Source organism: Aureobasidium subglaciale (assembly GCF_000721755.1).
Source record: "Aureobasidium subglaciale EXF-2481 unplaced genomic scaffold scaffold_0, whole genome shotgun sequence".
NCBI lineage: Eukaryota > Fungi > Ascomycota > Dothideomycetes > Dothideales > Saccotheciaceae > Aureobasidium > Aureobasidium subglaciale.
The window spans coordinates 1,700,173-1,720,684 of NW_013566995.1; the positions used below are offsets into that span (position 1 = coordinate 1,700,173).

At 50.2% G+C, this 20,512-nt stretch overlaps 9 protein-coding genes across 9 annotated transcripts; 4 read left to right on the forward strand and 5 right to left on the reverse strand.

Annotated features, from left to right (window-relative positions):
• Positions 1-158: 158 nt before the first annotated feature.
• Positions 159-1,450, forward strand: AUEXF2481DRAFT_156584 (uncharacterized protein). The gene is made up of 2 exons (XM_013493817.1): positions 159-405; positions 460-1,450. Exon 2 carries the CDS (start codon positions 553-555, stop codon positions 1,315-1,317), a length of 765 nt encoding a protein of 254 aa, XP_013349271.1. The 5' UTR covers positions 159-405; positions 460-552; the 3' UTR covers positions 1,318-1,450.
• Positions 1,450-2,266, forward strand: AUEXF2481DRAFT_156648 (uncharacterized protein). The gene has a single exon (XM_013493819.1). The coding sequence runs from the start codon at positions 1,583-1,585 to the stop codon at positions 2,090-2,092; it is 510 nt and encodes a 169-aa protein (XP_013349273.1). The 5' UTR covers positions 1,450-1,582; the 3' UTR covers positions 2,093-2,266.
• A 194-nt stretch (positions 2,267-2,460) lies between these two features.
• On the reverse strand, positions 2,461-3,352 carry AUEXF2481DRAFT_652 (uncharacterized protein; the record flags this gene model as incomplete). The annotated part of the gene is made up of 2 exons (XM_013493710.1): positions 2,461-3,246; positions 3,302-3,352. The coding sequence occupies 2 exons, from the start codon at positions 3,350-3,352 to the stop codon at positions 2,461-2,463; spliced, it is 837 nt and encodes a 278-aa protein (XP_013349164.1).
• A 967-nt stretch (positions 3,353-4,319) lies between these two features.
• Positions 4,320-5,946, reverse strand: AUEXF2481DRAFT_60940 (uncharacterized protein; the record flags this gene model as incomplete). The annotated part of the gene is made up of 4 exons (XM_013493820.1): positions 4,320-4,904; positions 4,967-5,221; positions 5,276-5,335; positions 5,386-5,946. 4 exons carry the CDS (start codon positions 5,944-5,946, stop codon positions 4,320-4,322), a joined length of 1,461 nt encoding a protein of 486 aa, XP_013349274.1.
• Positions 5,947-6,980: 1,034 nt separating this feature from the next.
• AUEXF2481DRAFT_35007 (uncharacterized protein) lies at positions 6,981-9,636 on the reverse strand. Its single transcript, XM_013493822.1, has one exon. The coding sequence runs from the start codon at positions 9,360-9,362 to the stop codon at positions 7,152-7,154; it is 2,211 nt and encodes a 736-aa protein (XP_013349276.1). The 5' UTR covers positions 9,363-9,636; the 3' UTR covers positions 6,981-7,151.
• A 2,181-nt stretch (positions 9,637-11,817) lies between these two features.
• Positions 11,818-12,816, forward strand: AUEXF2481DRAFT_655 (uncharacterized protein; the record flags this gene model as incomplete). The annotated part of the gene is made up of 2 exons (XM_013493714.1): positions 11,818-12,132; positions 12,181-12,816. 2 exons carry the CDS (start codon positions 11,818-11,820, stop codon positions 12,814-12,816), a joined length of 951 nt encoding a protein of 316 aa, XP_013349168.1.
• Positions 12,817-13,206: 390 nt separating this feature from the next.
• Positions 13,207-15,091, reverse strand: AUEXF2481DRAFT_25046 (uncharacterized protein; the record flags this gene model as incomplete). Its single annotated transcript, XM_013493823.1, has 3 exons — positions 13,207-14,561; positions 14,610-14,894; positions 14,950-15,091. The coding sequence occupies 3 exons, from the start codon at positions 15,089-15,091 to the stop codon at positions 13,207-13,209; spliced, it is 1,782 nt and encodes a 593-aa protein (XP_013349277.1).
• A 1,212-nt stretch (positions 15,092-16,303) lies between these two features.
• On the forward strand, positions 16,304-17,362 carry AUEXF2481DRAFT_657 (uncharacterized protein; the record flags this gene model as incomplete). Its single annotated transcript, XM_013493717.1, has 3 exons — positions 16,304-16,756; positions 16,819-17,179; positions 17,235-17,362. 3 exons carry the CDS (start codon positions 16,304-16,306, stop codon positions 17,360-17,362), a joined length of 942 nt encoding a protein of 313 aa, XP_013349171.1.
• Positions 17,363-17,999: 637 nt separating this feature from the next.
• On the reverse strand, positions 18,000-19,750 carry AUEXF2481DRAFT_61110 (uncharacterized protein; the record flags this gene model as incomplete). The annotated part of the gene is made up of 4 exons (XM_013493824.1): positions 18,000-18,134; positions 18,187-18,955; positions 19,010-19,451; positions 19,504-19,750. 4 exons carry the CDS (start codon positions 19,748-19,750, stop codon positions 18,000-18,002), a joined length of 1,593 nt encoding a protein of 530 aa, XP_013349278.1.
• Between the last annotated feature and the right edge of the window lie 762 nt (positions 19,751-20,512).

Genomic DNA, 20,512 nt, shown 5'->3' on the forward strand with positions numbered 1-20,512 from the left:
TTACGTGAAGACAGATATATTTGCTCACTTAATCATACAGCAGAGAAGCCCCAGCCGCAATACTCGAGCGCTCCTACTACAACTACCTCTTTCACTGTTTTCACCTTGATCTTTGCTAGCCGAAGTCAGCACATCACTTGCTTCTGCGAGTAATTTCAACTTTTCGTCAACTGCTCCTGGTCTTCTATTGACGCGATACTTTTCATCCGTTCTCTCCACCTGTCACATTCATCGCGCAGCAAACACTTCTAGACTATCAACTTCATTAACCCATTCTTCCTAGGAATGTTCATCGCGCGCACTTTTTGCGCCAACAACATTATTGTTTATCGACCTTGAGTGTTAGCCGCCTCCTTTCTTCCACTCACATCTGCCATTCCTTCTGGTTCGATCTGGAAGTCATAGGTAAGAACCACAATAGATCCACTGTCGGTGCCGCGACTAACTGAACATGCGCAGAAAATCTTCAGCTCACTTCCTGCTTCCCCCCATCTTTGCACCTTTGGACAAAATCTGCCAATATCGTCCACATTATCAGCATTAACACCAGAAATGTCAACATCAATTTCGCAATCCAACTTGCCGCCCACAACAGCATTGACCATCATGCCACCGCGCAAAGTGCCCCCTCACAGGAGATACGCGAAGAAATTCTTGACTCTTCCCAATGAACTTCTCATTAAGCTCTCTGATTGTGTTGCGTCTGAGGATTTGCCCAATTTTCGACTCACTTGCAAGAAACTCGAGAACATCTCTGGCAAGCATTCCGGCGATAAGAGGCTTGCTCATTGCCGCTTCATCTTTACGCAATACAGTATGGAGGGTTTGGTTGAGATGACTGCTCATCCAGTATTCGGACCCTGTGTCAAGAGCGTCTTGTTCGGTACCCACCGACTTAGTAACGCCCTGGATGATCTGTTGGACGCCATAAAGTCAAATCCCGGTATCTCTGACGATGGTAAAGCGATGGACACCATTCATCAGTATCGCGAGCGCAGAGACAGACAGGACCTTTTTCGCCGATGCGATCTGTCTCGTATGGTCATCCAAGCTCTCACACATCTACGATCATGGGGAAACAGCGTCGCGCTAGGCATCCTCGACGACGTATATCAAATCTGCAGAGGAAAGAGCCTGTTACGTGGATATGGTTTCGCCGAGGAGTACGACATCCTGCCGTTCGTGGAGCTTGCTGAAGCGCGGATGTTGACCGTGAACCTGATACGAGGGTTCTCAAGGGACGCCAACATCCACGCGAGCATCTTGGTGCTTGATCTTAGCGGTCAGGAAGTCCATAAAGGCATAAGCTCGCTTTGAGGGAACTGCTTGTAAGTGAGAACAGAAGACTCGGACGAGTCGACGTTTGCGTCAGAGAGGGGAGAATAGACATTTGCGTCTTCACAAGCCAAACCGCGTTGAGTTCAGCCAGAGAGCGGTCACGAACCAGTCGTCGTCACTAGCGGAGCAATGTCGTTTCAATCTTCTCTCTGTAGGAGGCTATTTTAGACACGCACTGCTCTCTGCACCTCTACGCCAACTCAACATTAAATCTTGCTCTACTTACGGCGAAGAGCTAGTCGGTATGTTGCGAGCTCTCTCGGAAACTCTACAGGTGGTAGAGATGGTAGATGCCGCCATCTGGGGAGACCATGACCCACATCGAAACATGTGGCCTGTTATTTGCAGTCTCAGAGATGATCTGAAACTGCAGACACTCGTGTTGGACGATGTCAGAGCTATGAACAAGGGCTACGAAGACCCTCCTGGAGTTCTCGTAGCAAGGAGAAGATTCTGGCATGGACCACAGAAAATTCGTTCACGACTCGATGTTCTTGCCGACTTCGAGTGTGATGGATGGGATTGTGAAAATCTTCACGATTGGTATGAGGAAACTATCGCTCACCTCGAGTTAGAGGTTCGGCAGCTGAATCTGGATTACTCGGCTTACGCACTCAACATGAGCTACGAAGAGTACCAGGACCACAAGGCTAGCGAAGAAACAGACCTTCAGGGTCTTGAGTCCAAATACTCGGAGTACAAAGCAAGAAGAGCACAGGCGAAGGAGGCAATGACTAGAGTCGAGGCTTTGTGATGTATGAACCGATGCTCATCAACCTGGAAATGGTGGCTGATGTAGACCGCTGAGATGATGTAAGAATAGGAGCTCCAAGTATCTAGGTTGTTTTGTGAGGACACACAGTCTTCATGCAGATTAGATATGAATTAGTCAGAATCTCAAACTTTGTGACTTCTACCTTCACTCATCATTATAAGATAACCGTATGCGTATGTGGAAATATATGCGACCTTCCTATGTGCTATCTTTCGTCATATCGACAGTTGTTCAAGGTCGTGATGCTTGCTTTCATTTGTCGTTGGCGGCATTATATCAATACGTTGACTCCTCAGCTGGCTTTCTCGGACGGATGCTTTAGAGAATGATGGGCACATCCAATTTATCTATAACTTAGCAGACTTGCTCAATAAGCTCAATCCAGTTATGTTCTCCAGCTCTTTCACAGCTTTATTGGCTCGTCCCAATTCTACCTTGATGGTCCTCATACCCACCTGTCGCGCTGTCCTCAAATTCGTGCCAATGTCGTCCAAAAACACAATATCCCCGGCCTTCACACCCTCTTTATCGCCCCTCTTCTTCGCCAACGCATCCAACTCCCTGATTGCGTACTCATAGATCTCCAGATCCGGCTTCCTCATACCCACATGCGCAGAACTAACAAACAGATCAAAAGTCCCCTTCAACTCTGCATGGAACTTTCCATCCGAGGAGGTTTTGCTGTTGAACTCATGCCCATCCGGGAAGATGGACGTATTGCTCAATGCAGCAAGGATATACCCCTTTTCCTCCGCATGCCGCCTCAACTCCTTCAAAGCCGGCCACATATAAGGATCCGGCTTCCTGCTCACCGTCATCATTTCCCAAAACAACTTCTCTCCATCTATCCTCGGTGGCTCTGGGGCTTGGAACGCTGCTTCCTCAGCTGCTTGTGCAGTTCCTTCTTTCCTACTCTTTTCCAAATGTTTGATGTAGAAACTTCGCCATAGTTGCTCGTTACTGAGGTCAGAGGAAAAGGCGGAGAAAAAGACGTTGTCGAGGGCTACTTTTCCTCGTTCGAGTTTTGCCCATGCGCCGGTTTTGCCAGAGGTGGAGATTGCGGTGTTGATCCAGCCTATGGGGATATTGTTGGCCTTTTCGTAGGCGAGGATCGCTGCCATTGGAGAGACGACCTGGTTATTTGTTAGCCTGGCTATGGTACGGGGGTTGTGGAGAGAGGTGGCTTACGCAGACACCGCCAATGTCGAAGAGGAGGACTTTGGGGGTAGGAGACGACATTGTGATAGTGTAATTGATAAGTCACCTATGAGATGGGTGATGCAGCTACATGTTGGAAGGTGTGTGCGATGAACAGACTGGTATGGATGTTGATGGTCCGAGGTGTGAAGTCATCTCCGCAACCTTGGTGGATTTGCCGAGGCTGAATCTTGCTTTAGGCAGGTCTTCTGTTCACCAACAGAACGCCGGGAATAACATCGTGAATATGTAAACTACACACGATCAAGGTGGAACTGTAAAGAGCCAATAGAGCTGTTGAAGGGTCGGAAAAACTGACTGGATTGAGCATGTTGAGCGGGTCTGCTAAGCTATGGATCACCCACATAGGTTTGACATTTTCAAGATTATCAACTACCGCAACACTCGCATCAAATAGTGTAGCGATACAATATTTGGCTCGAAATGAACATGGGTAGCACCTGCCGGTATGAGTAGGGTGGTTGATGCGAGAGGCTCTCATCGCGCTCTCAATCAATGGTCCTCACATGTAGAGATGGTGGTGATGGGGATGACCCTGACAGGATTATCTGGCGAGGTTATGCCATGTCCTAGCCTACCGTTATCGTTCGACATTGGCCATACGATTGAGCATCTATCGACTCCTAGAAAAAGGACTGATGAAAACGAGTCTTTTAAAACCGGGTGGTGGACACAATGCCGTCTTTGGCTCTCAGAACCCCTCGACGAAAGCATCGAGGGCTTAGTCCATGCAGATATCGACACAACTGATACCCCGAAGGCGAAGTCATTTCTGGATGTCGTAGGACGTGAATACCCTATCTTCGTACATAGTAGGACGTCTAGCTAACCCAAGGGTGTCGTAGATTACAGCAGGGCTGATCTTCTTTGGCTTGGTGTCGACAATGGAGAAAAGTTGCATAAGAGAACTTAAAAGCATAGAGCGCGATGCTCTTTTCGATTTCCAGTCGGCCGTTGCAAGGCTACGCGATGCACTCGTAATATAACCTTAGGTAGTAAATCTCCACCTAACATCGTCATCACCTTCCCAGCCTCCTTCTTTTCTCTGCACTTGCTGCTCTTCCAAAACATCTCTCTTCTTGTTCTCTCTATGTAGAGTCCACCAAGTCAATCCAGCTACGCAAACATTCATACAAAGATACGCCAATGCAAACGAATGTCCTAGAACATATCTTGGCGCTGTCTCGGTCCGATACAATTGTGTACCTAAAATTGCACCCATATTGCCAATCGTGATCTGCATGCCTGTAGCCGTGGCTCTCTTGGTCTGACCAGACACATTGATAGCGGGTAGAGACAGGGCTAGGGCGGTTGAGGGGTAGATTCCAGCAGCTGCGAAGAAAGTGCCTACGTAGCTGATGGCAGGATGACGAGTAGGGTGCTCGTTGGACAGGAGAATGGCGTAGCCGATTATGCCGGTCAGAGAGGATGTCATGATGAAGACGTTTCTGCGGCGATACTTTTCGGCAGTGATCGCGTAGATGACTGTCAAGCCTGTTGCGAGAGCATAAGGAGGGATACTGAGTAACTGGGCGGACGATGCCGTGTAGCCAAGAGACTTGATGATAGAGGGCTGTGGCCGGTTAGTTACACTTGTGCTACATGGCGCATTGACTAAGAATGATGATGACTTACCAAGAACAGAGAGAGGGTGTAGAGTGGCAGACTCAGCGTATGGAAGTGTGCACAGTACAACCAAACCTTGGGATCTTTGAATGCCTTCCACACTTCTGACCATTCGAAGACCTCGGTATTGGACGCGTCACTGTCGGCCTTGAGACGTGCCATGACATAGGCTTTCTCGTCAGGCTTGAGGAACTTGCTCTTTTGGGGCCAGTCGACGATGAACCAAAAGGCGGCCACACCAATGAGTACAGTAGCTATACCCTCCTGAGTGAACAGCAATCAGTATCCAGATACAATGGGCGCAGGCGTTATACTTACAAGAATGAAGATCCAAGCCCAGCCTTTCTTCCCACCTACTCCTCTCATGAAGCCAATGCCCTGGATTCGGTCAGTGAATGTAGGCAAGACACTATGCTGGACCAACCCACATATGCCAGGATACCACCGAAAGCGCCTGCCATACTAGCAGCAGAGAAGAACAGCGCGACTCTGTATGTTCTTTCTTCTCTCTTGTACCACATGCTGAGATAGAATACTACACCAGGGAAGAGTGCACCCTCTGCGACACCTAGTGCGGTTCTGATAACGAAGAAGCCGACTTTGTTCACCAAGATGCCCTGTAGGACCGTAATGATACCCCAGACGATTGTAACACTGGGCAGCCAAATTCTAGGACCAATTCTCTTCAGGATCAGATTCCAGACCACTTCCAAAGCGATATAGCCGATGAAGAATACTGTGAGACCAGTAAGATATTCGTTTCCAGTCATGTGGAGATCCGTGGTCAAGCCCTCGAGACGGGCGTTGGCGACATTGCTGCGATCGAGGAAGGAAACAAGATAGAGAAGGACCACACCAGGTAAGAGCTTCCAGTCGAGCTTACGGAGGAGTGCTTTCTCGTTGATGTGTGTGTAGTCGGCCGAAGAGATTGAAGAGGCGGATTGTGGCGACTCATCCTCAAGGTTGACACGCTTCTCGATGTCTGCCATCGTTGCTGTTAGGTTGCCTGATGGCAAGAGGCAATTGAAGTGATGCGACTACAAAAGAGAAAGTTTCAAAGGAAGGAAACAGGGAAGGGAAGATCTACCATAGATATGTACGACCCTCCCTCTACACAACCCACCTACCGTAAACGGCCTGAGCAGCCAGACGACCTCGAAGTCGGCCTTGTGTGTTGATTGCAGCAAAAGTATATTTTCTGACGTCTTCCAAGCCACTTTCTCCATCATTCTCACCGCACATGGAAGGGGATCCAGAATCACGTATCTGGGGTTGAAGGCAGATTGGCCAATGAAAGTGGTTGTCTACGATCAAAACGTGCTTGCGTGCGTGGGTTGCAGCTCTTGCATCTTCGAGGCTTGCGATGTCGTGATTTGGGGTTCGCCGATCTTTCCTTCCATCCACGCGACAAAGAGCCTCGGACGGACTTGAACGTGTTTGCGATATAGCCACACAAGCACGGCATTCTTCAAGAAGAGTCGAGATTCTCAAGAGAAAATTGTGGAAACGGGGCTGTGGGCTTGATCGCGCCCATGGTCGTGATTGATGTAGGCGGTCGACTGACAGGACTGCAGTCGAGCTTCCTTGTAACAAGCCAATCAAGCGAGCTTACGCAGAGCATGCGACTGCACTCAAGTCCGTTAGAAATCGACCCTAGAGCGCTACAGCAATTAATTATTTGGAAATGGTCGTGTCTCCTGGCTGACTGCTTTGGTCGCAGTAAGAGCGATGCGAGGGTGAACATCTCTACGTGGTACGTTTCAAAGTTTGTTGCGCCCTCTCCTCTTCCTCATAAGTCAAATGCAGAAAAAAATGAGGTAGAGAGAGGCACAGATAGTTTTCAGAGCGAGGCCATCTGGGCAGCGAGTTCAGCAGATGACAAGTCGTCGCTTCAAATCTCGACAATATTGTGCCTCGAGCACGGAGAAGAAGACCGGCGGGTCGAGAAGCTTGGTTGCATAACTTTGTGCAGCTTGGTACATTTCATCACGTGTGCATAAAGATAATCATAACTTATGACATACTGCCTGATAAATTGTTAAGCATTATTAAAGACTTTTGATAGCGATAGTGTAGAGGGATATCACCCGTGCCCAGAACAAAGAGAATAAAAGGCTATATACGTAAATGGGGTATTTCGAACAGAACGACAAGGCTTAATACAAAGGAAACCATCTAGCGGATCCCGTTGAGGTCACTCGGTCTTCTTTCTACGCTTTTGAGAGCCAGGGCCTTTACGGCCCGGTCCCCCAAAGTCATTCCAGTAGCGATCTTCACTACCGCGGCCAGGCGCAAGGCTAACACCTGACCTGCACTTTGGCTGCTTGAAGTCCTCGGCAGTACCTACAGGCCAGATTGGCAGAAAGCAAATCTCATCAGCAGCACAGCCATGACATTGCTTCCATGTGCTCCAAGACAGGTACTCCTTGAGCTGCTTGACCTGATCCAGTGCAGTGTCAAGATCCACTTGTTCAGACGCGTTCAACAGGCTTGAGCAAATAGTGTTTGTGACTTGACGAATCGCTTGTGCCGCAATGCTTGTAGTCGTGGTCGAGATGTGTTCCGGAATGAATTGATCAGCACAACGGTCAATCTCTGAGCTGCTGTTGCGGGCGCTGTAATCAATGAATGGACGAAGTGCACGCTCAACCTCGGCTTGAAAAGCCTCGAGGGTGGTGAGTGAGCCTGCAGTAAGGTACTCAATACGATCAGCGTAGCGTGCAATTATCATATCAGCGACGGCTTGCCAGTCGACAGTCTCGACATCGCTATCCTTGCGCAACACCATCTTGTCGACGGCTTCGCGGACATTTTCGATTGTCGTAGAAGCATTGTTGAGACGAGGACGACCTGTCTTGTCGAAGTAGATAGCCTCGGGATACGCAAAGGCAGACACAAAGTTCTCATAGTCCAGGACCACGCGTTCACCACCAATACCATGATAACGAGCAGCAACAGCACGATAGTAGTTGAAGCCATCGCCGTCACCGCCGCCGCCTCCGAAGCCACCAGATGCTTTTGGGTTGGTCTTTGCAATGCTCACGACGTCAAGATGGGCAGCGAAATCACACAGAATGATCTCGAATCCACCTTCCATGCGCAATATTCCATCGATGCGGTCGCCCCATTGTTCATGGGCCATGTTACACATCTGATTGGCGCGCTCCTTCTCACCAAACATGCCAGAATCATGGTCAATGCTATTTTCTAAGAGCAAAACATCTTGGGTGTCGAGAGTACCCTTCTGTGATTTGGCAGCAGACTGGCCATCGACATAAAGCAGGCGCAAACTATGCTTTGTACGGTATGTATGCAGGAAACCCGAGTCTTGGTCCTCGGCAACGTCTGTCACCAGAGGCTCCTGTTCCGCTCTCGTCTCAATCTTTTCAGTAACAGGAGGCAGTGGAGAAGAGATCGAATCGATGACAGGAGTGTGGCGTCGCTTAGGGTTACGCAACAGGTCACCCAGGCGATGCACCCAAAAGCCAATTGGTGGCAAGGGGAACCCGCCATGATGGTCGTCATTATCACGGTGATCATGATGAGGGTCGTTAAGCTCATCGAAGAATTCGTGGGGTGGTGGACCGTGATGTTCATGATGTTCGTAGTCACCGTGGTGCTCATCATGATGATCACGGTGTTCAAACCACTCGGGAGGTGGTCCATGATGGTCGAAGGGGGGACCCCTGCGCGGAGGCCCATGATGGCCTTCGTCAGGAGGTCCACCACAAGGAAGGTGGCCTTCTCCTGGAGGACAATGGTGAGGTGGCGGAGGACCGTGATGAGGTGGAGGCGGACCACGATGAGGTGGGTGAGGTGGAGGACCACGATGTGGGACGTCTGGACGAGTGTCGTTACGGGATGGCCCATGGCACTTGTCGTCGTGATTCTTTCCAGGACGCTTCTTACCGTCTTTGCTTCCGCGATGCTCTGGTATTTCACCAGCGAATCGCTCCTTTCCATCGCCACCAATGTGCTTGCGGGCTGAGGACTTTGGAGACCCATCGGGGAAGTAGGGGCCCTTAGGCTTCTTGTCATCAACTCCGCTAGGGGGTGGGGGCTCTTGGCTGGGAGAATGCCCTGGAGGAGGTCCTCGGTGTCCACGAGCGAATATCAGGGCATGCTCAGGCTCAAACGCAAGCCATTGCGTGCCATTGATACGGTCACGTTCTGATGTTCCGTGATAAAACTCTGTGCCTTCCGGTACTGTCGCCATGAAAAGAGACATGCCATTGTGATTCAACGAGGATCCGAACTGACGCATGGAGTCGTGTACAGCATTGAATATGTAGTTTGCATGTGTGATGGCGTTAGTGTTTGGCGCAGTGTGAGTGCTTGCTGGTAATGGACCTGCTGTGACCAGCCAGGGGAGGAGCAATGGTAGAAGATGTTGCGAGCGAGGCATCTTGAGTGCTCTACCTCAGTAGTGCGTCGATGGTGATGTTCTACGGTCAAACGTGAAGGGCAAGACTACAGATATGAGAGGAAGAGACTGTCTGATATTATCGAGCGCGTGTACAATGCGTGGCCGCGCGTACTATACTGAAAGCCAAGCCGTTGCTTGCCATACCTAAAGCCTTATGTAAAGCATTGCGCCAGCTCAAATCGTCAGCACTTACTGTTCAGCTCGAAGCAATTATTGGTTATATGACGAGTCAAATGCTTATAAGATGATCTGCATGTCCAGCTTCAACATATTGTTCATCAGGCGGCAAGTTTTGCATGCTGCAGTGCATGAAGTCGACGGTGGGTGGGTGAGATTGAGGGTGTGCGTGATGTTTCGAAGCCCGGCAGATTGCAAATCCTCCACAAAATCGATTCAGGGTCTTCGTGACAGTCGCACCGAGTTCTGGTGCTTGCAACCTAATGCACCTGCCCAGCTTTTTGCTAGAAAGACCACGCACGCATCCAATAGAATGTGTCGAAGAATCAGACGAGGCGTGGCAGTGTTTAGCGACGGGGCGAACGATGGCTAGAGTTCGGTCGATTCTTCTGCGCGACAGACTTCTGCCCGGAGCTTTCGGTAAACATAACCGATTCTGGCCGGCAAGGCTGACGACGACAACTCAACGCATGTTTGTCACCGCACAGCTCGGGATTATGCAACATATTGTTTCCATCTACCACGCGTAGCCGCTGGACCCAGGGAGTTGTAGCGACGTCCACAGAAACTTTCCGCTCCTTCATTCACCTACAAGTATCCGGGGATGATCCTCCGACCTAGTCAATCAGTGCGTCTTTCCACAATCTGATTTAGCTCTGCGAGGACGCTGGAAGCGCGTTCGAGTCCGTCGACAACATGCGGCCAGCAACAGTACACTCCAAGTAATGAAGACCAGCACCGTAAAAGCTTTGCCTCGTGGCAGTCGATAAGTCACAGATGAAAGCTTCCTCCTCTACATACAAGCAGATCAGCGCCAAAGTCGAATCCGCTTCAGACGATGCGTCAACGTCCTCATCTCAGATATCAAGATTATTCAAAGTGTTCCCGCTGTATCAGCGGCTGGGATCTTGGGTTTGGTGGATCCTTAAAGACATCAACGTTCGAATCGGTCAAGCCTCCAATGTTGACCAGATACGCTTATTACGCTGAGTTCCAAGCCTGATAGTAGTTTGTTCGAGTCATCTCACACCTGACTACAACAACGATGCAGCTTTGGCTGCCATTATCCGCTATGACATGCGATAGCGATCTGACAACTGCATGACTCTTCTACTCATCGCCTTACTGGCATGTCCCATATCGCGCTGCTAAACGTGCCCAAGAGTAAGGCCGGACGACGCCTACCTAACAAATTTTGTTGATCGAGGGTATCTCTCAGATGAAAATATGCCGTGATACACAACAAAGACAAGGGCGGGAGCGAGGGGATTCAGCACAGGAGTAGGAGCTTCGTATGAGAGATGTCCATGCGATAGGACGACCGGAAGTTGTGAATACAGCAACGTTTCGACAATTCGGTTCACAAGCTCCGGAGATGCGAAACACTCACCTAGAACGTCAGCACGCTTGGCGAGATATGAGCACAAGTTGCTTCTGACGAGAGGTTGCTTGGCTGCTGTCTCTTATTAGAGCTATCTCTCAATCTGGAAGGAAATACGGTGATCCAACGCGGGAGCTAGCGGTGAACGTCAGAATATGGGCTTGGCAGGGACAACGCCGCTGCGATCGGCCAAATCCAACCTCAACTTCATGACAACAAGATAAGGACTCTGGGAATGTTGTGGAGAGCATCCCAGCGCCATGGACATGGTAAGCATTCAGGAGCGTTAGTAGCCACTGGCATTGTCATTGCTTGTTCCTTCGTGACACTCTAGAGTTCAACGAGGACCAGGAGACATCGGGGTATCATTTCTTGAATGCGGGAGCATGGATTGCATCTTGGATAACCCGCAGCCTTCTCCCGCCCCCGCCGACAAATCAAGAGATGAGCCGGTTGGACACATCCCCCGGATGATCGAGTTGATCCTGATAAGAAATGTCACCAATCCCCCGATGAGTAGCTGCTTCTCCAGATCCCAGGCAAGCAATATGCTTAAATCGTTGGTTCCGTGCTTCCCAACCAGTACTTCCGCTCACCCTTACTCGCAGCCGCGGACCAAGGGCTTGAAAACGAGTAAAGAGTCTCTAAGTTTCTGGTTCACATCGTTTTGGTGGCTGCCGAACCGCATCGACTTAGGTTATTGAGCCTCTTATCTCTGCCCTTTATGTGGGTTTCTGATAACAGCCGTAATGGTGCATCGTATTGTGCTTTTAGGTGCCCTTTCATATTGGGTCGTTCGACAAGACTACACACCTACCTATTCACATCCCAGCTCGTACGAAACGAGTCTCTAGGAACTTGTAACCTCACCTCGACATGGCCATGGCTTACCCATACAATCAACCTCTTGAGGTGATTCACAATGCCTACTCTCCTCAACAGACATCTGAGATAGTATCGCGAATGGGAGCTGCAAAGGCTCGCATGCGTATCGACAAAATCTTTGTGAGCGCCTTCATGGCAGGAGCAATCCTCGCATTTGCTTGTGCTGCGGTCTCAGTAGTCAACACGGCCCCATGGTATCAAGAAAACGCTCCTGGTGTCATCAGATTGTTCTCGGCTCTCATCTTCCCCTTCGGTCTCGTCGCCATCATCCTGACCGGTGCAGACCTAGCTACTGGCAGTTTCTTGGTAAGACCTTTCCCACCATGTCCATCTTCAGCCGCTAACCACGAGCAGTTCACAACAGTGTCGACACTTCATCGCCGCACCAGCATCCTCGAAATGCTCCAACACTGGACTATTACTTTCTTTGGTAACCTCGCTGGCTCCCTCTTCATCATGGGCATCGTCATCGGGTACGGCGGCATCCTCGACGACGCCGCCTACCGCGCCCAGACCGTCAAGTTCGCAGCCGCCAAAGTCGCCAAGCCCGAATGGCATCAAATCTTCATCCGCGGCATTGGCGCGAACTGGCTGGTCTGTCTCGCCTGCTTCCTCTCCTGCGGTGCCAGAGAGATGTTCTCCAAAATCGTTGCAATCTGGTGGCCAACCTTTGCCTTCGTCATCCTTGCCTTTGACCATCTGATCGCGAATATGTTTTACATCCCTATGGGTATCTTCTTGGGAGCAGATATTAGTGTCGGACTGTACATCTGGAAGAGCATGATCCCTGCCTTATTGGGCAACATAGTTGGTGGAGGCTTGTTTGTTGGTGTTGTCTACTGGTACATGTACCTGGCTGGTAATCCTAGCCCTATCTTAATTGATGGAACTAGCTATGGGGGACCTACAACGTCCTTGTTCGGTGTCAATGCCGATGTCGAGACGCCACCTCAGACGAGAGTAGATTCTGACAAGACCAGCATGGCTTGATGGAACGAAATGCAAGTCAAATTTGACGTTATACAGTACTAGTAGTAATCATTGACCCGAATACGGAGATACTCCGATTCACTACGCAACAATCACCCACAAGTGACATGTTGCTCAAGATGATGCTGTCGACAGGCACAGTGAATTTCTAAACGCGAGCACGATAGCTGGAGACAACCCTAACAAGGACACTCTCCTTGGGAGTCTTCAGGGGCTAAATTTATTTCTACTGCATGATGGCAGTACTTCGAAGTGCACACTAGGGACGAAAGAGTCAATGCTAATCCGTGATTATGATCTCGGAACCAATGTGCTCTAACATCAATCTTTGATAGGATCTGTGTCACCGAGCATCAGCTTTGACCGATGCTGCTGTGACGTAGCGACTCTTTAGTCGTTACGGTCATGTTGAGCCAAGAACGGTTGCGCGTCCTCGTCATAACTATCGCGTTCCCTGACATCGGTGTCGTAACTAGTAGGCTTGCCTCTGACACCAGCCATAGCCAGAGCGTCAGCTCTACCCTTCTCAGTATCGATTATGTAGATAAGAGGAATCGGTAAAGCGATCAAGATAGCCAAGAAAGCAAAAGCTGGTCTGATTGTGCCAGCAACATCGACAATCATTCCCACTATAGCAGGCCCAATGGCCGAGCTACCTTTGTCAGTGATTGCATAAAGGGCGTAGAAAGCCGCTTCGCTGCCCGGCGGTACGAGAAGACCGTAGAAGGAGCGACAGTAAGACGATAGACCACCCATGACGAAGCCGTGCACCACACCTAGAGGGTAGATCTCCCACGCTTTTTGTAGACCTCCAAAGCCCCAGGACTGAACGAACGGCAGATATCCGATGAGACCATAGATGGGAATAATCTCCATGAGCAGGACGCAACCGATGATGGTCTGCTGGGTGTCCAAGCGATAGCGGCGCGAGATAATCGGCCAGGTAAATGCTCCAGCAATACCGGAGGACGTGGCTGTGATGGAAAGCATGGCGATCTGCACAGTGCTCATCTTGAGCTCAGTTCTCGCGAATAGGATAGCAGTGCCTGAAACAGTGGCTATCGAATCCGACAGTAAGAACCATGCAATCAAGAAAATGACGGTTTGACGCAGCTTCACGGCCTGCTTGACAGTTTGCCAAACGGATGACCATGCAAAGACAAAGTATGCGAGGATCTGACCCAGCTTGCCACGACGCGCGCCGAAATTTTTGAGAGGGGGACCAGGACGGTCGCGCAGCCATAGAGCACCAGGTATGGTACCAATAGCCCAACATACGCCCACTAAGAAGAGGACAAGTCGAAGAGGTATCGACTGCGACGAGAAGTTGACCTTCCCGAGACCGAAGAGCATCCCGATACTCACAATTTGCACAAGAACCGCGGCCATATAGCCAAGACCTACGCCTTTGGCAGAAATCTTGTTGGAAAGGGCCAGTGCTGGTGAAGTTTGCTTGCCGTCTTGCCCTTCAGGTGCTGCCGAGTAAGACCCGTCAGGTTCCACCATGCTGACAGATGCTGAGGGCAATCCTGACTGTTCTTCTGCAGAGATGACAGACGGATGGTTGCTGGCCAACAGTGGTAGGAAAGAGTTCAACAACACGAATGAGGAGCCAAGGGACGCCACACCCAGAACGACTAGGACAGATCCTAGTAGATATATGCTGGGAGTGACCACGATGAACAACATGCTTGAGACAGACCCTATACATCCAAATGCAAGCAGTAGCTTCTTGCGATATGTCCCTATCGCGAGTCAGATAGAATCAGAAGGTTTCACAGAATATAGCTTACCATGATCAGCGAAAGAGCTGAAGGATATGAGTACTATCGCTTGTACGAGAACAGCAATCGAGAATGTGTACATGGCAAACGACGCTGTCGAGATGTCCTTTCCAAAGGGCTGCACCACACATTGGGCCTCATTCTTCTCGGTAGCAGCACGAGTGACAGCTCGCAAGAGTAGGTGTTGAGTTTCAGCCGCAGCGGACTTTGACTTCACACATGGAGTAACATGATCGGATCGTAGAACACCTCTTTCTTTTGCCAACTGCTCGAGTGTGACCGGAAGAAATGAACCTGGACTTTGTCAGCAATTTCGATGCGTCGAAGGATACACACGTAGGTGACTTACCAACCCCAGCCACGGCGAATATTTCGGCAGCCAGGCCGTACGAGTACCAGCCTTTCAACTCACGATCGCTCGTTGGTGTGATATCCTCGTCTTCATATCGACGAGGCTTGCCACTATAGTTGCCCTCACTGACCCCTTCCATACTTGGTCAACTAGAACAACATGTTGTTTTCACGCGTCAAGAGGGGAACGTGACGCTGTTGTCAGCATTGTTCGGGTGGGTCATCCGAAGCTTCCGATGGAGGGTCCACCAAAACGCGTCAGGAAGCGACAACTTGGTGCCTTGATCCCCATGTCGAGAGACCGACTCAACTTCGAGCATAGCAGAGTCACATGGCATATCTCAAGTCGCATCTGCGATTGGTGTCAGGTAATGATATTACTGCTGTCGCTAGTCGACCTAGTCGAGCCGGAAGCGAAGATCTTACCGGTAAGCCGCATGTCACAATCTATCCGTGTGCTGTGTGCCCTGTCACGCGTATCTGTCTAAAGGCACGATGCAGTATAGAACGCGACAGTCCTCGCTACAAATGATTACATTGCCAGCTTTCTTTGCACGTCATCTCCATCTGAGCTTGACTGTGCCTCTTTACGTTCTGACACGGCTTGGAGGACTTGTTCGACATCGCAAACGGTTATCAAATTACCTCAGGCTTGCAAGAGCGAGTTTAGACCCCGATACTATTTCTCCTTGATCATAACAGTCAGAGGACTAGGTAGATCACCAGCCCTGTCGGCTGAGTCAACCACTCAGGCGTTGCCCCAAGGTGGGGTGGTCAACAAGCTGGCTGCATGTTATAACCCAGGACTGAGCGCCACCACATTTCTAAGGCATCCATCTGGACTCAGTCTCAAATCATATAAAGACCCGACCCGACGCGACCGAGCCGATCTCTGGCTATGTTTTCAGGCGATTCTGAAGATGAGCCCCGGAAGTTCAGCGAACCACGATCGGTTTACCACGCGCGACCAAAGTCGTGGAAGGAGTGGAATACATCGCCAACCATCGCCAGTACATATACGCATTGAAACTGTACATCCCAATTTCCCACCAGACCTGCCCTCCCAACCAGACATAGAATTTGTGTTGCCAAGAAGACCTGGCTATGTTCAGCCATCGTCAGCTCCTCATCACCGAAGAACGAGCTCTTTTAAGCGGGTTCGTTGTCTTGGGGGTCCGACTGATGCGTTTTCAAGAAGCTCACTAAGTCTATTTCAGGACTACGCTGGAAAATATGAAGATGGGCATGACTATGGCCATAGTGCGAGCCGTAGAGCACACGATGGCGACCGTATGCCCAGCATCCGACAGAACTATCGACCTCGACCAGAGTCTCCACATCCCAGTGCTACTATGAGCTTTGCCCAGCAGAGTTACGGTCCCGAGAAGCAATCGAAGCATCACTACCGTAGACACTCATCTCGTCCACACGTCCCAGTACCGCCGACTGGAGGTGGTGGCGATGGTGGTGATATCCAAACCTCAGCTGTCGGTCCAGCATCACGCGACTCGAGAACACTCAATAAGATTACAATTTGTGTCTATCGGAACAGTAAGCGACAATTTGTGCAGAAAGACATCTGGTTGGTCAGAGAACACCACAGGAAAGATGGCTATCGTGACGTTCTTGCACACATTTCCATAGATGACACCTGGCGTGAGATGGGTGAGATTCGCAAAGAGGTCGTCTTCCGCCCAGATGCTTCTTTCTTCAAAGCTATACGACATACCTACAAAACTCAATTACGAGGCACAATTAGACGATTCCTGAGCTTCAAGACCGTGAGCACCGCACGAGTACTGGGGGTATGCTCGTCTGTCAATCGTCTTATCTTAGCATCTGAGTACGCTAACACCCAGAACAACAGTATGGAAACCATCGCTTCGGACTCGCCGACATCAACGAGAAATTGTTCTCGCCAGTCTTCATGAAAGTCTATAACGACCCCGATCAATCCCTCCTGCGACCGAATGACAATCCGACAGATCTCGATATCACACATAGCGACTGGGTAAAATGGTTCTGGAAAAAACGATGCACATTCGTGCTGGACAAGGAAGTCGATCTCGCCATCGAGCTTATTGAAGCATACGACCCTGTTCGCGTAATGGGTGGTATAGCCTTGGCATTGTCCATCTACTTCACACTCACTATTGTATGGCTCGCCAAAGGTGGTGATCCCAGTTACGTGGCTGGTGTCATGTCCTTTGTGCTTTCCGTACTTGCAGGTCAGTGGCTGCTTCTTCTACGCACTCTGATCGGGAAGACTGACGATTTCAAAAGTTTTGGTCGGTCTTACGGGACTATACGATTGGCTTGATCTAGGACATATGGGTGGAGGAAAGGACTTTCTCGTCCTTGGAGAAGAAGATTTTGGGGACATGGACAAAGATGGTGGACCTGGGATCTAGATTGCCAAGAATAAGGAAAACTCAATGATGTAGAGCGATCAACTTGGCCTTGGAGCTCTATACCCGGGGAGACAACTGGTGTGACTAATCTCTGTCAGGAACTGCACTGGTCACAGATGTACTGTGCCTCTGATCTGCCCCATCAAAGTTGTACTGTGTCTGCTGGAGTAAGGAAAGCAAAACGAACCGAGGCACTATGATAGAGTGAGCGAGGCCTTCTTCTAGTCCTATGAAGTGTCGGTCAAAATCATGTGCTGCCACGCATGGTATTGTTCCGAAGCAAGAGCAGCAGGACTGGGAGACACAGACTTGCTACTCGAGCACTTCGTCGTCAATGTGTGACCAGGCATGATTCCGGTTCGCTCTTCCCCAACCGTATCTCTTCAATTGTGCCCTGATCCAATGCATGGTAAATTCTTACTTCGATGGTACTGCCTCTGAAACATGGCGCACCTCGAACGTGTACGAATCCCCGATTAGGCGCAGGGAGTAGACTGAGTATCATCACAAAGTGGTTGATTTGCAGATTCGTCATAGACTAAAGTATTATAGAGAAAGCCGAAAAGTTGCGTGTCGGCAACATTATCATCTAGGAGAAAGAAGAGTCCATAACGCCGTCATTAATGCTTGACATTGCTCAGAACAGCTTGTGCTCGAGCGTCATGTCGTTTTCAGGCTCAAGGCCAACGCAAGCACGGAAGATGTTGACCAGAGCATTTCTTTGCTTGCTCAGAGCGTTGACGACGGGTGTGCCAGGAGGCGTAAGGGGGGCCTAATTCGAATTAGTCATCATATTTGCAATGGTCATCAAAGGGTAAACATACCTTGAGCATGTAGCTCAAGACACTCAACACAGAGTGGAAGCCCTTGAACTCGGAGTCCTCCGATCCGTTCTCTCTCCACTGAACTCTGGTCATGAGCTCAGCGATCAAGACCAGGTCAATGATCAGCGGTGATGCCAACAGCGAGTCCTCGCAGATGTTGAACATGTTGATGGTCTGGTGTCCGCCCATGAAGATCTCGGCATAGTACTCATCGAGAGCTCTCTTGTTGTCGCCAACACTAGGCATGTACTTGATGACAACAGTGTGATCAGGATGTTCATCCTTCTCGTACAGAATGTGGTTAGCAGCAACCATGTCATCGACAACGTTTGACTTCGAGATCTCCTTTGATCTGAACTGAGAAGGCGCGGAGAGGTTCTTGCCATCGTTGTTGCCGAGATGGTTGTAGGAGGCCAGGGACTTCACTTTGATTCCAGCGTTGATGAGGAAGTCCACAAGGGCGGACTTCATCTTTGTTTGACCGGACTTGAAGTCGTCGCCGCCAATGAAGGCTTGATGCTGCTCGGCTAAGGCAATGACACCCGGTACGAAAGTGTTCTGGGGCGAGCCGTTGATGAAGGGTGCGCCTTCGAGGATACATGCTGTTGCGAAGATGGTCGAGGGGGCGATCTCGGAGTGGCCCGAAGCAATGGACTTGAGAAGGTTGTCGGCTGTGTCGTTGACGCCAGGGAGGATGTCGGCGTAGCGCTCGGTGTTGGCAGTCCACTGGACAATAATCTTGTCGAGGCTGTGCTTGGACTTGAACTCACTGGTGACGAGGTTAGCCATGTCTTGAGAGACTCGGTCTGGAGGGCTTGCTTACCGAATATCGGCTCTGATCTTCTCGAGGTGCTCGTCACATGCCTTGGATCCCTCCAAGATGTTGTCTGCTCTTGATTCTTGATTCGCGGCGATGAAGTCTGGGTAGTAAATACTAGGCAGAGGGACCATTTGTGCCATCTCCTTGCGAACCATCTGCTTCAAGGTGGGCTCGAGTACGCCTGCTCTGTCCATGGACTCGGCGATGTTCATACCGCTGATGTCCCAGCCACCGACGACGAGTTCGTTAGGGTTGACCATGGGCAAGAGCTCGTTGAAAGGGACGTAGATCTCCTCACCAGTCTCCGAGTCGGCGCCGAGCTTGACTGTGGACGACATGACCATAGAGCCATAGTAATTTGCGGACTGCTTGCCTTCACGGGTCTCCCACGAGAGACCTTGGCGGTTGGCGATGATGCCAGCAGTCACGGTAGATCCGTTATTACCTGAAGTCTGTCAGTGACATCCCGTCCGTAAATGTTTCCAGAGCTCACGTACCACCCCAGCCGACAAGCATCATGCCGACTCTGCCAACCTTACGTCCGACCTTGAAGTCATAGACGGTTTCTTTTGGTGTTGCAACATAGGCTCCACTGGATGACTTGGTCACCTTGGTTTGACGGTAGACATACTTGCTGAGAATGGCATCATCGGAGTATGTCACGTTGGGTGACTGGACAGTGAAGAGAGGTCCTTGGGTACTGCTCGAAGCAGTCCTCTCGGTCTCGTTGAGGTAGGGAGCCATGATGGTCGATGTGGGAAGAAGCAGACGGTGATCGACGTGGGAAGGAAGAGAATTATGATCAGGATGAGTGAAGAGCAAAGACGATGTGTATAGACAGTCACTAAAAACGTAGAAAGCTTTGAATAGATTCAAGCAAGTTACTCTGACTCAATCGTGGTTGTGGTATTGAGAAAAAGAAAAGAAAGCCCACGAAAGTCGAGAATAAATACCTTCATTGCGGAACAACGTAGCATGCTCCTCAACATGTTCGCATTATCATTTGACCCCAGATGCACCAAGAGGAGGAAGTCCCGGATCATCTAGGATAGTCCGGGGTTGATATGCTGGAGAGCGGAGGTAGCGGAGGCATGGTTTCGCCGTGCTCGGAACAAATAGGCACAGGCGGTGAAGATGAGGCTTGTATGAAGCGTATGAGGCTATGAGCAAGCACGACATGCGGCCGTTGCTTCGCAGATTGCTACAGTTGGACGATTAGATATTGGAAGCCTATTGATGCGGTCACCATAAGGAGAAAGCGCGACCAAGACCGTATTCATACGAGAGGACTCACCCTGCTTTGCTCGAGCATTCAAGACTTGACGGAATTTGTCAAAAATCGGCCGAGGACAAAGAACTCCCCCTGTTTACCTCGATACAAACAGGTATTCGGATCGACTGATAAGCGGCGCAGACTGGAGGAGCAAGGAGAAGGTGAGACGAGTCAGAAAGTCAAATGGAACATGATGACATGGTTCAACTCCTGGTTCTACCTTCCCGTGCGCA